This window comes from Symphalangus syndactylus, chromosome 8 (genome assembly GCF_028878055.3).
Source record: "Symphalangus syndactylus isolate Jambi chromosome 8, NHGRI_mSymSyn1-v2.1_pri, whole genome shotgun sequence".
Classification (NCBI taxonomy): Eukaryota; Metazoa; Chordata; class Mammalia; order Primates; family Hylobatidae; genus Symphalangus; species Symphalangus syndactylus.
In genome coordinates this window covers 91,921,645-91,935,360 of record NC_072430.2, presented here as the reverse complement: position 1 = coordinate 91,935,360, position 13,716 = coordinate 91,921,645, and the positions used below count along the sequence as shown (strand labels likewise).

The window sequence follows — 13,716 nt, the reverse complement described above, 5'->3', positions numbered from 1 at the left end:
AAAGAAAATAAAATGCACTAATAAAAGCTTCAAAATAAATGGATGATTATAAAAAATTGACTTATCATCATTAAAGCACATTTCTTTAAGGTCTCCAAACACTGCTGTGTATGTGAAATGTTTAATGCAAACGAAGGTAGAGATAATCTCATTACAAATAATCTGAGAAAATAAACTTGAAACAGGTGATCAATGCAATTATATTAACTTTGATAATCCATCTATTAATCATCTATGTGAAATGTAGACAAATTTCCTTAGCTCTTGATACAATTAAGTACCTTGTCAATTTCTTCATTAATAAGTCAGTGTTGATCAACTGGTAATTTCTTTCAGAATTAGTTATTGTCATGATGCAATGATGCCACTGACAATTATTTTTTAGATGTGGTTGCCCTATTGTATAAAAGTTAATATTCAGTTGAAATGGCAAAATAAACATAAAGTCACTTCTTATTCCTTATCTAGTCGATTCATCTGCCAATGAAATTTGGTTTTCTTGCGCTTTTAATTATACTTAGAAAATAGTTTTAGAATTATTATATTAGCTTTATGTATCAACTTGTTTTGTACTAAAACAATGTTTTTAAACTAACCCCCCCAAAGAAAACCCTAAATGGTGATATGTATTATATAAAAATGGAATCTGTGTTTAAATAATTTTGGGAATGTTACATTCTAGAGGTTCATTGTGCAAAACTAGCATGCCAAAGATACTGAAGTTTTCTAGCAATATATCTTTATCCTTATCTTATTTAACATACTATTTCTCCAGTTTATTTAAGTGGATCATTTTTCCCCTTGATTTTGAGGAAAACAATTTAGAGAATGCTAACTCAGAAGGAAAAAAGTTGCCTAAAGCCATACAACTCATTTAAATTAAGTTCAAAAATGCCTGGCAGATTTTCTGATTCCTACAATATGGCAGCAGAGACGTTAGGCTAAATTATGTCAATATTTTTCCTCAGACGAATATTAAAATGTTTAAAAATTATTCAACTTTTATTATAGGTTAAAGGGCTCATGTGCAGGTTTGTTACATGAGTGAATTGCCTGACACTGAGGCTTGGGGTCTCAATGATCCTGTCACCTATGCTGTAAGCATAGCATCCAACAGGTGGTTCTTCAGCACATACCCCTCTCCCTTCCTCTTTTGTTTAGTGGTCCCCAGTGTCTATTATTCACATCTTAATGTTCATGTGTATTCAATGCTTAGCTCCCATTTATAAGTGAGAACATGTGGTATTTGGTTTTCTGTTCTTGCATTAGGTTGCTTAGGGTAATAGTCTCCAGCTGCATCCATGTTGTTGTGAAGGACACAATTTCATTTATTTTATGGCTGCCAAGTATTCTAAAGTGCATATGTACCACATTTTCTTCATCCAATCCACTGTTGATGAGCACGTAGGTTGTATCCATGTCTTTGCCATTGTGAATACTATGGCAATGAGCATGCGGGTGCATGTGTCCTTTTAATCAAGTGAGTTATTTTCCTTTGGGTATATTCCCAGTAGTGGGATTGCTAGGTTGATTGGTAGTTCTATTTTAGTTCTTTGAGAAATCTCCAAACAGCCTTCCACAGTGGCTGAAGTAGTTTGCATTCCCACCAACAATGTATAAGTATTCCTTTTTCTCTGCAGCCTCACCAGCATCTGTTATTTGCCTTTTTAATAATCAACATTCTGACTTTTGTGAGATGGTATCTCATTGTGGTTTTGATTTGCATTAAAAGAAAATATCTTAATCATGCTAAATTTTCTTTGTTAGAAGAGTGCAAATTTGTAATATTCACCAATTCACCAATTTTAATTCATCAAAAATTTCACAAGTGCTAAAGGTGAAATTTTTATAAAATTAGCGTCATCAAGGGAAATAAATTGTGAACCAGTGAAACATGAAAGTTTGCCTGTTAATTTTCAAGCATAATTAGATTGGTTTAGTAGTACAGAAAATGATAAAATTAAAAAGTGAAAGCATCTGTTCATGGCATCTTCCACCTTCTGAAAGGGATTATGCAAATTGCCGAAGAAAGCACAGATTTAAATAGACCCCAAAACTCTCTACAGATACTGCCTTGTTTGAGGTCACAACTGCCTTCCCAAATCTAGGCAGGACATGAGACAGTTGCAGACCACCATTTTTTCCAGCTGATTATGCCTCTTACCCAGAAGTGGGGACATGAGAACTTTTCTGGCTATACTCCAGTCCATGCTGCCTTGACTTTTACTTCAATTTTGTGTGTTGTTTGAGTCTACCTGTCTATCTAGCTCTCTATCTATGGCTCAGCAAAAGTGGTTTTTGACTTGATGTTAGCAGTTACTTGAGTGCATATGTGGCTATATATAAATAAAAATTAAAATTAAAAATTAAAAAATTTTAAAAAGGCAATTCAAACTGCATTTATTTTTTTTCTCAGACCTAAAGGGCAGTCAGGTTTCTCATTTCTGGAAGACTGCACTGATTATTTCAATGCTGTGAATCAAGGCTGAGTGAGGATTGTCATACACATATCTACTAATTTATATCTTTTTTCTATATTGTTTATAAAATTTTGCATAGAAGTATTTATATAGACATAAAAGTTGACAAATTTTAAGTGTGTAGGCCCATATATTTTCACAAACCAAACATCCTCAGGCAATGAGCACACAATCTGAGACTATAATCAGCTTCAGAAAGAGCTCCCTTGGTCTCCATTGGAATCACTGTCTTTGATTGCGCTTCTATAACCAAATAGCATATTTCACACCTCGCCCACCTCCTACTGTCCCACCTTTTGGAGATTCCAATGTCTATTATTCCACTCTGTAAGTATGTATGTACCCATTGTTTAGCTCCCATTTTTAAGTGAGAATATGAGATTTTTACTTTCTCTTTCTGAGTCATTTCACTAAGGATAATGGCCTCCCATTCCAACCATGCTGCTGCAAAAGACACACGATTTTTTTCTTTTTTTATGATTAGGTACACTAAAAGCCCAGTACACGATATATCTATGCAACACAACTTCACTTGTACCCCGAAATCCACAAAAATAAAAAAGATTTAAAAAATTATGTATTTGTTTGCATGGAAGACCACTGAAAATTTAAGAAACATTAATACCAGATGGCTAGTGAGCCATCCAGGCAGGAAAAAATCTAATAATCAAGTCCTATTTCATATAGATTTAAAATTTTGCTTGCACTAAAAGTATTTGCATATATAATCAAAATTATGCATTCATGAGGTAACCATGTATGTATATGTGCATGTGTAATAGGAATATTTTTTGGTTTTGTTTTTAACAAATTTATTGAGCTATTTTAAAAATATCAAATTCTTTTGAAAAGTGTCTGTTCATGTCCTTTGCCCAATTTTTATGGAGCTGTTAGTTTTTTTCTTATAAATTTGTTTAAGCTCCTTATAGATGCTGAATATTAGACCTCTGTCAGATGCATAGTTTGTAAAAATTTTCTCCCATTCTGTAGGTTGTCTGTTTACTCTGCTGACAGTTTCTTTTGCTGTGCAGAAGCATTTTAGTTTAATTAAATTCCACTTGTCCATCTTTGTTTTTATTGCAAATGCTTTTGGTGTCTTTGTCGTGAAATTTTTGCCCATGCCTATGTCCTGAATGGTATTGCCTTGGTTGTCTTCTGGAATTTTTATAGTTTTGGGTTTTGTGTTTAAGTCTTTAATCCATATTGAGTTAATTTTTGTATATGTTGTAAGGCAGGGGTCCATTTTCAATCTTCTGCATATGGCTAGCCAGTTGTCCCAGTGCCGTTTACTGAAGAGAGAATCCTTTCCCCATTGCTTGTTTTTGTCAGGTTTGGTGAAGATCAGATAGTTGAAGGTGTGAAGTCTTATTTCTGGGCTCTCTATTCTGTTCCATTGGTCTGTTATGTACCAGTACCATTATGTGTCTGTTATTGTATCAGTACCATGCTGTTTTGATTACTGTAGCCCTGTAGTATATTTTGAAGTCAGATAGAGCAATGCCTCCAGCTTTGTCCTTTTTGTAATTGCCTTGGCTATTCAGGCTCTTTTTGCTTCCATAAGAATTTTAAAATAGTTTTTTTCGAGTTCTGTGAAAAATGTCAATGGTAGTTCAATGGGAATAGCATTGAATCTATAAATTGCTTTGGTCAGTATGCCTATTTTAACTATGTTGATTCTTCTTGTCTATGAGCATGGAATGTTTTTCCATTTATGTCATCTCTGATTTCTTTGAGCAATGTTTTTCATTGTAGTTCATGAAAGAGATCTTTCACCTGCCTGGTTAACTATATTCCTAGGTATTTTATTCTTTTTGTGGCGATTGTAAATGGGAGCTCGTTCATGATTTGGCACTCAGCTTGACTATTGTTGGTATATAGGAATGCTAGTGATTTTTGAAAATTAATTTTGTAACTTGAGACTTTGCTGAAGTTGTTTATAAGCTTAAGAAGCTTTTGGGCTGGCCAGGCACAGTGGCTCACACTTGTAATCCCAGCACTTTGGGAGGTTGAGGGGCACAGATCATTTTAGGCCAGGAGTTTGAAACCACCCTGACCAACATGATGAAACCCCATCTCTACTAAAAATACAAAAATTAGCCAGGCGTGGTGGGGGGCACCTGTAATCCCACCTACTTGGGAGGCTGAGGCAGGAGAATTGCTTGAGCCTGGGAGGTGGAGGTTGCAGTGAGCACAGATTGTGCCATTGTGCTCCAGCCTGGGTGACAAGAGTGAGACTCCATCCCACAAAACAAAACAAAAAAACCAAACCAAAACAATAATAAACAAACAAACAAAAAGTTTTTGGGCTGAGTTAATGGGGTTTTCTAGACATAGAATCATGTCATCTGCAAACAGGGATAGTTTGACTTCCTCTCTTCCTATTTGAATGCCCTTTATTTCTTTCACTTGCCTGATTGCCCTGCCCAGAACTCCAATACTATGTTGAATAGGAGTGGCGAGAGAGGGCATCCTTGTCTTGTGCAAGTATTCAAGGGGAATGCTTCCAGCTTTTTCCCATTCAGTATGATGTTGGCTGAGGGTTTGTCATAGACGGCTCTTTTTTTTTTTTTATCATTTTCTTTATCATTGGAGGGAAAGAAAGTAAGCAGAGGTGGGGGTATGGTTACACTATTTAAGGAAGAGCTGAATACAAAGACAATGAGCCTTTCATAGTCTCAAGAATTCCACAATGAATAACTGAATTATCTCATTTATAATTCACACTGGATCAAAAAAATTGGTTCCCCTCTGTGTAGGTCAATTTAATTCAAACCTTATTATCTTCAGAATACAAAGATGAATACTACAAGATAAACTCTAACTGCACTAGGTGTTTTCTAAGTAGAAGACCAAACACCAAAGGGAATCCCTCTTTCCAACATCTTTTGATATGACAAGATTTTGCCAGAGTGGAAGTCTAACACTTAAAAAAGTATTCTCATGGCCAAGTAAGAAACTACAGTTGTTGTGGGTATTACAATATAATTACCATATGTATTACATATTAAATTAAACTCAGCATTAAATATGCTTCTAAAATTATGCTGTTAATGATGATAACAGTGATGATGCTGGTGGAAAAAGCCTGTCTTTAGCCCAAGAAACGTAAGGGAGAAAAATTTAACAAGCAGAAAGCACACACAGAGTTGGGCATTTTTTTGACTAGGAAAGATAATTTTAAGCAAAGACACGTAAAAGAAAAGTAATCCCTTATTTCCCCTATGTGGAAATAATATGAAACATTTATTAGTTATATTGGACAAGAACAGAACTAAGTACTCCAACTCTACTGCAGGATTACAAAAAAAAATCATCCCTTCACCACAGTGTAGATTTAAGGGCAACCTGCACAAATATGCATGTTATACAAAACACAGCAAGATTGCTGCTGCCTTGCCAAGTAATTCCAGTCCCTACCCAGGTCCTACTGAAATAGTGGTGGTCCCAATTAGTTTTATTGATATAAATCTTTAAAGAAAAAGATGCAGCGTTTAAAAAGACAAGTCAAAATGCTTCAGGAACCACATATCCAACACAAACTTTATCCTCAGATGAGTTATGTTTGCCTCACACTAATACACTTTTATTTCACTCAAATTAGAGCAATAATCTTCCATACATACGTATCTTCCCTGCCCAATAATTCAAAGAAAAAAATTCAGAATGGTTAGTAAATAAAAATATAAGAATTAACAGATGCTTTAAATTTGTTTTAAATATTTTTAAGGTTTAAAAAGTGTTTGAAATTTGTAATTCCTAGTAGGAAAACATTATCTGAATGAATACCCTAATGGCAAACCACTGTAAAATGTTTCAGCTGTATTTGGGGGAGAGAGTTAGGAATTATCTTCAAAGCACCCCAGCTCTCTTGAGAAGGAAGGTCAGAATCATACACTGGTTTGTATTATTGCAACATCCATAAGGTGATCTAGGTTGCTTTTCCTTCAGTAAGGGCTTTATTTATCAGAAGGGCATTATGCTTGACCTCCAAATTTGGCTGACAATTTACTGATAAGATTCATAACCTTTGGGTTGCTCTGGTATTTTGACATATTTGCTGGGTTCTGAGCCACGTCCTGGAAGGCCACCATAACTTCTGGATCCTGCATGGCTGCAAGAACCTCTGGATCACTAAGAATTTCATTGAGTCCAAGCATTCCGGCCATTCCAGACACGCCCCCTCCCATTCCAGGCATTCTTCCAGGAAAATTACCAGGCATTCCCCCAGGAAAGCCACCTGGAAAAGAGCCATACTGAGCTCCTGACTGTCGTCTGGCTTCTTCCTCCCTCTGGGCTCTCTCATGTTCTTGTGCCTTCTTAACTCTTTCTATTCTTTCTTTGATCTCTCGCTCTTCACGTTCTTGCTCATACTTTCTCCAATGTTCTGCAATTTTCTGTGCCCTAGGTTGAACTTCTTTCAGTGTTGCACTAGCATCTTCATCATAATCCAATTTACAAACAAGGGCAAGATCATGGGCTGCTTCTTCCCAGTGGCCTAGAAGCCTGTGTGCTTTCCCTCACCACTTGTAAGGCTGAGCTGAATCAGGATTTATTTCAATGGCTCTGTCACAGTCTCAGATGGCAGCATTTGGCTTCTGTAATTTGACAAAGACACTGGCCCTCTTGGCATACAGAATGGCCAAGTGAGGATTCAGCTTGATGGCATCTGTGAATAAGTCAGTGGCTTTCTGCAGTTCACCATCATTTAGGGCTTCAATAGCGGCCACTTTCTTATCATTTGCCAGATCCATCATCTCCTCTGTTATCTTTGCATTTTCATTTCCCATTTCTTGAGGGGCATCAGTGTCTGGTTTAATCACACCTTCATTATCAATTTCTAGATCACTTTCCTCACTTGATGGTTTGTCTCCCTTTAAGTCTTCCTCCACTTTCTTACTATCAGGTTTTTCTTCCTTAGTATTTTCTTCTGATCTAGCTTTCTGAGTAGCAGGTGGTACTTTACCCCCCATACTCTCCACCCACTCCTTCAGGAAGCATATTTCCTCAGTGTGCAGAACGCTTGGATCCTGCTTACACAGTTTCACATTTCCCCGAAGCTTGTTCACTTTGCGGGGTTCCATCGTCAGGAGGCGGTGGGCGAAGCTGAGGGGCTGTGGCCGGGTTCCAGTCCCAGGCGCTGGCTTGGCAAGACTGTGCAGAAGGGGGCGGCTGCTGCAAGTCACAACAGACTCAGATGGCTCTTATTATTTTGAGGTATGTTATTGCAATACGCAGTTTATTAATGGATTTTAGAATGGATTTTGAATTTTATCGAAAGCCTTCTCTGCATCTATTGAGATAATCATGTTTTTTGTCTTTAGTTCTGTTTATGTGATGAATCACATTTATTGATTTGCATATGTTGAACCAACCTTGCATCCCGGGGATGATGCCTACTTGATCATGATGGATAAGCTTTTTCTCGTGCTGCTGGATTCAGTTTGCCAGTATTTTGCTGAGGACTTTTGCATTGATGTTGATTAAGGATATTGGCCCGCATTATCTTTTTTTGTTAGATAACTGCCAGGTTTTGCTTATAAGGATAATGCTGGCTTTACAGAATAAGTTAGGGAGAAATCCCTCTTTTTCAATGTTTTGGAATAGTTCCAGTAGGACTGGTATCAGCTCTTCTTTGTACATCTGGTGGAATTCAGCTGCAAATTCATCTGGTCCTGGCTTTTTTTTGGTTGGTGGGCTATTTATTACAGCTTCAATTTCAGAACTCATTATTGGTCTGTTCAGGGATTCAATTTATTTCTGGTTCAGTCTTGGAAGGGTATATGGGAGTGTAAATTAGTTCAGCCATTGTGGAAGACAGTGTGGTGATTCCTCAAAGACCTAAAGACAGAAACACCATTCAACCCAACAATCTCATTACTGGGTATATACCCAAAGAAATATAAATCATTCTATTGTAAAGACATATGCACACATATGTTCATTGTAGCACTATCCATAATAGCAAAGACATGGAATCAACACAAATGCCCATCAGTGATAGACTGGATAAAGAAAATGTGGTACATAGACACCACAGAATACTATGCACCCATGAAAAAGAATGACGTCATGTTCTTTGCAGGAACATGTATGGAGTTGGAGGCCATTATCCTTAGCAAACTAACACAGAAACAGAAAACCAGAAATGGCATGTTCTCACTTATAAGTGGAAGCTAAATGATGAGAACACATGAACACATAGATGGGAACAATATACACTGGGGCCTTTCAGAAGGCAGAGGGTGGGAGGAGGGAGAGGATCAGGAAAAACAACTAATGAGTAGTAGACTTAATACCTAGGTGATGAAATAATCTGTACAACAAACCCCCATGACACAAGCTTACCTATGTAACAAACCTGCACTTGTACCCTTGAACTTAAAAGTTAAAAAAATTCCAAATTTAAAAAAATATAAAATTCACCCATTTTGTGCATACAATTCAATTACTTCAGGGACTTTACTGAGTGTGACAACCATTACCATAAGTCAGCTTTGGAAGATTTTCATCACCCCAATAACACCCATCATGCCCGTTTAGTTAAGTCTCATTTCCACAGTGGCTACAGGGTGTTCTGCAAAATGAATATACCATAATTTTATTTAATATTAAGTCTAAAACATCTAGAATGTTTCCTTCTTTTCCGAATTCAAAATAAACTTTAATAAATATCTTTGTAGTCAAACAACAACAACAACAAAATACCATAATCTGGGTGGCTTAAAAAGAACAGAAATTTATTTCTCATATTTCTGGAGGCTGGGAAGTCTTAGAACAAGGTGCCAACAGATTCAATATCTGGTGAAGGCTCTCTTCCTGGTTCACAGATGGCACCCTCTCACTGTGTTCTCACATGTTGGAAGGAGCCAGAAAGCTCTCTGGGACCTTTTATAAAGGGTACTAATCTGATTGATGAGGGCTTTGCCCCTATATTCTAATCAGCTCCCAAAAGTTCTGCCTTCAAATATTATCATATTGGGGATTGGGTTTCAACATGTGAATTTTGGGGGGATACGAACATCCAGACCATAGCAGGCACATTATCAAGTAATTATTGTTTCTTCCATCCTGTTGAGAAATTCTGGGAGATACAGTAGGGAGATAGAGTAGAATATCTCACACTTATCCCAACTGAGGGAAGAGGTGACTGGTATTGTCATTGGTTTATATTTATTTCAGCCATTCTGATGGCTGTATGTTTGTATTACATTGTCCTTTCCCTATTCTGTATATTTTTGTCCTTCTCATTTTGATGTTTTTTATATATTCGAAGTTCTGTATATATTTGGATATCTCTTTCTCTTCTTTTTAAGCTATATGTGTAGCCAATATCTCTCCCATTGTATGTATTGACTTTTCACACTTTTAATGTCTTTTGATTAATAGAAGTTTTACATTTTTAATAGAGTTCAATTTATCAATATTTTCTTTTATGTTTAGCACTTTTTTGGTCCTGTTTACAAACTCTTTGCCTACTCAACACCATTTGTTACAAGGACAATTTTTTTCCATTTAGGTTCTTTCACTTAGTAATATGCATTTAAGATTTCTCCATTTCTTTTCAGGGCATGATAGCTCACTTTCTATTAGTGCGGAATAATATTTCATTGTCTACTTGTACTACAGTTTATTTGTTCATTCACCTACTGGAGGACATCTTGGTTGCTGCCATGTTTTGGCAATTATGAATGAAGCTGCTATAAACATTCATGTGCAAGGTTTTGTGTGGAAATAAGATTTCAAATATTTTCCATAAATACCAAGGAGCACAATTGATGGATCATACAGTAAGAATAAGTTTAGTTTTGTAAGAACTGCCAAACTGTCTTCCAAAGTTGCTGCAGAATTTTTTATTTTTAGCAGCAAAGTTGCTCCAGCATTTTTTATTTTTACCAGCAAAATTGCTGCTGTTTCACATCTTCCTCAGGATATATAATGCATGACTCCAACTATATGACATTCAGGTAAAGGCAAAACTTTGAAGAGTAAAAATATCAGTGGTTGCAAGGGGTTGGGGAGAGCGAGGGATGAATTGTGAGGCACAGATGATTTTAGGGTGGTGAAATTGCCCTGTGGGATGCTATAATGGTACATAAATATCATTATGAATTTGTCTAAACACATAGAATGTACAACACCAAGTGTCAACTTTAACAATGTGCCAATGAAGTTTCACCAATTGTAACAAGTGTCTACTGTGACATGGGATGTTGACAGTAAGAGAGAGTGTGCATGTGTAAGAGGCAGGAAGTATATGGGAACTCTGTACTTTCCACTCAATTTTGTGATGAAAGTACAACTGTTCTAAAACATATTAATACATATATATGTATATTTTATAAATATGTATACAAATATAAATAGTGGGTTATAATTACATATATATCTTATTTGCTCACTGAATAATAGCAATTTGTCACAAATCATGTGATTATATTGTGGGGGTGAGCTTCTAGACTCTCAAGTCTCTTATTTTGTATTGTTGAATCAATAGCACACTGTATTAATTACTATAGAATTATAATAGGTCTCAATAACTAGTGATGTATTTTTCTTCTATTACACGATTGCTGGAGGTAATTTGGAGACACTATTGGTCAGATTATTGTTCAGATTCATCTCATTTTCTGAGAGATTTTTGTTTAGTTTTGTTTTCATTCTTTTTTTCCTTTTAGTAAATATGTGTTGAATTTTGACAAATGCTTTTTATTACATATATTGGGACATTTGAATAATTTTTGTTTTTTTTCTGTTAATGTTGTGAATAATGTTGACTGATTTTAGAAATTAAATCCTTCCCTGCATTGCTGAATTAAAATTATGCTTGAATGGTATTTCTATTCTTCTACAACTCTTTTAAATTTTATTTTCTGTTATTTCTCTAGCTCCTTGAGGGTAGTGCTTAAATAATTGTGTTTTCATATATAACTGGATTCAATTTTCTACTCTTTTGCTTAGGGTTTTTGCGTCTATATTCATGAGGATTACTCTAATTTAATCTTTCTTATTACATCCTTGTCAGATTTTGGCATCAGTTTATATCTTGATTAGCAGTTCTAGAAATTTAATCTGTTTTATTATTCTTTTAAAGAGCCAAAGCCTTTTAAATTTTTTTCATTGTGCATTTTTAAAATAATTTATATTCTTAGCTTTTTTCCTTTGCATCCCATAAATTTTAATTTGCTATTCTTTCTCTAGCTTCTTGAGTTAGAAAATTATATTTTTTTCTAATTTATATATTTAAAGCTACAAACTTGTTCTGAACCTGTTAGCTGTATTACACAAGTTTGATATATCTTGTCTTCATTAAAATGAAAGTGATTTTTTAATTGATACATAAGAGTTGTATATATTTATGGGGTACATGTTATATTTTGATACCTGTATACAATGTGTAAAAATCACATTAGGGTAATTGGGTTATATATCATCTCAAACATTTATAATTTCTTTGTGTTTGGAACATTCCAAACCTTTCCTCATAGCTATTTGAAAATATACTATAAATTCTTGTTAACTGTAGTTGCCCTACTGCTACTGAACATTAAAACTTATTTCTTCTAAGTATACTTTTAACCAACTTTCTTTTTGAATTTTTATTGTGATATTTTCTTTTGCCTATGAATGAGCATGTTGCATAACTTTCTGATAGATAGGATATGTTTTTGTTATTTTGTTATTGACTTTTAACTCAATTCCACTCTGGTAAGAGAACATAATCTAAATAACTTCAATGTTTTAAAGTTTTTTGGGGCTTCTGCATGTCTCAACATCTGGCCACTTTTGGTAAATTATCCATTAGCATTTGAAAATAAGGTAAGTTCTGAGGTTGTTGGGGACAGTATTTTACATAGGGAATTCGTTAATTATGTGTGTTAGATCTTCGAATCTATAGGATAGAAGATTATTTAGTTCTTGTCTACTAATTGTAACAGGTATTTAGAGGTTTGTTAATGTCTTCCACTTTTATTATTAATTGCCTATCCCTTCTAATTCTGATGATTTTTGTTTTAAGTATTTTGAAGTTTATTTAATGCAAGCAGATTTAGATTGGCATATTTTCTTTTTCTATTAACTCCTTTATCATGATATAAAATTTTTTTGCCAGGCACAGTGGCTCATGCCTGTAATCCTAGCACTTTGGGAGGCCAAGGCGAGCAGATCACCTGAGGTCAGGAGTTACAGACCAGCCTGACCAACATGGCAAAACCCAGTCTCTACTAAAAATACAAAAATTAGCCTGGCGCGATGGTGTGCACCTGTAATCCTAGCTACTCCAGAGGCTGAGACGGGAGAATGGCTTGAACCCAGGAGAGAGAGGTTGCAGTGAGCCGAGATCACGTCACAGCACTCCAGCCTAGATGACAGTGAGACTCTGTCTTAAAAAAAAAAAAAAAAAAAAAAATCATTTACAGCAATTCTTTACATGAAGCACACTTTTTTTTCAATATTAGTAAGGCTACCCACACATTTATTTCCTTAGCCTCAATTTTACTAGCATATCTTTCTTGCATTCCCTCATTTTCAACATTTTTGTGACCTTATCTTTAACATATGTCTCTTCTAGGCGGTAGTAGGTAGCAGAGAAGGTTTTATTTGTTCACTTGTTTGTTTTCCCCATCCAGCCCCCTGTAACTATGTAAAGCTCCATTGGGTCATCTTGGTCCCTCTGTAGCATTCTTCTTCCTAGGTCAATCCTAGAATTCAAGCCTCTAGGCAAGGTACAGGAGTTTAACCAGAAACAGCAGAAGAGATTCAGATCGACTCTGAAATACACTAAAATTTTACTTCTTGTAGTGACTTCTGTGAATCTCTATCTGTATATATAGTAAATAATTTGACTTTTCAGGTGGTTCTCAGCAGAATTGTTATCCTGTGAAGTACTCCATCTATCTAAAAGCAGAAGTCAGGATGATTTTTAAAAAAATATTTCTAAATATTGTATAAAATGATATCAATAAAGCATTTTAAACTTGGGACTCTTATATTGGGCTAGCAGAAGAATTTTTTTATGGAAAAGACATATGCAATGGTAAGTTAATGATTACCAGTCAGGATTTCAGAGAAAACAAGAAATAATTGAATCATAAGTGGTCTATATTTCCGTAGTCACATCATATCTGTTACCATTTTTATGGAAATATTATGATTGTTATTGACATAATTCCCAAAATACTTTTACATGTTTATTTCAGTTGTTAATACAATATTTTGTTTCTGAAAAAATCCTTGAAAA

The 13,716-nt window shown here is 35.3% G+C and overlaps 2 protein-coding genes across 2 annotated transcripts in view; both read right to left on the bottom strand.

Annotated features, from left to right (window-relative positions):
- Positions 1-13,716, bottom strand: part of GULP1 (GULP PTB domain containing engulfment adaptor 1) — a 1,103,064-nt gene that overhangs the window by 789,635 nt on the left and 299,713 nt on the right. The gene's annotated exons all lie outside the window — the stretch shown is intronic.
- The window catches only part of LOC129488157 (hsc70-interacting protein-like), a 146,361-nt gene continuing 138,338 nt past the window's right edge, over positions 5,694-13,716 (bottom strand). The window contains exon 3 of the mRNA XM_063645628.1: positions 5,694-8,318. Coding sequence (XP_063501698.1) covers positions 7,055-7,561 — 507 coding nt within the window. The 5' untranslated portion in view covers positions 7,562-8,318 and the 3' untranslated portion in view covers positions 5,694-7,054. The remainder of the gene's footprint in view (positions 8,319-13,716) is intronic.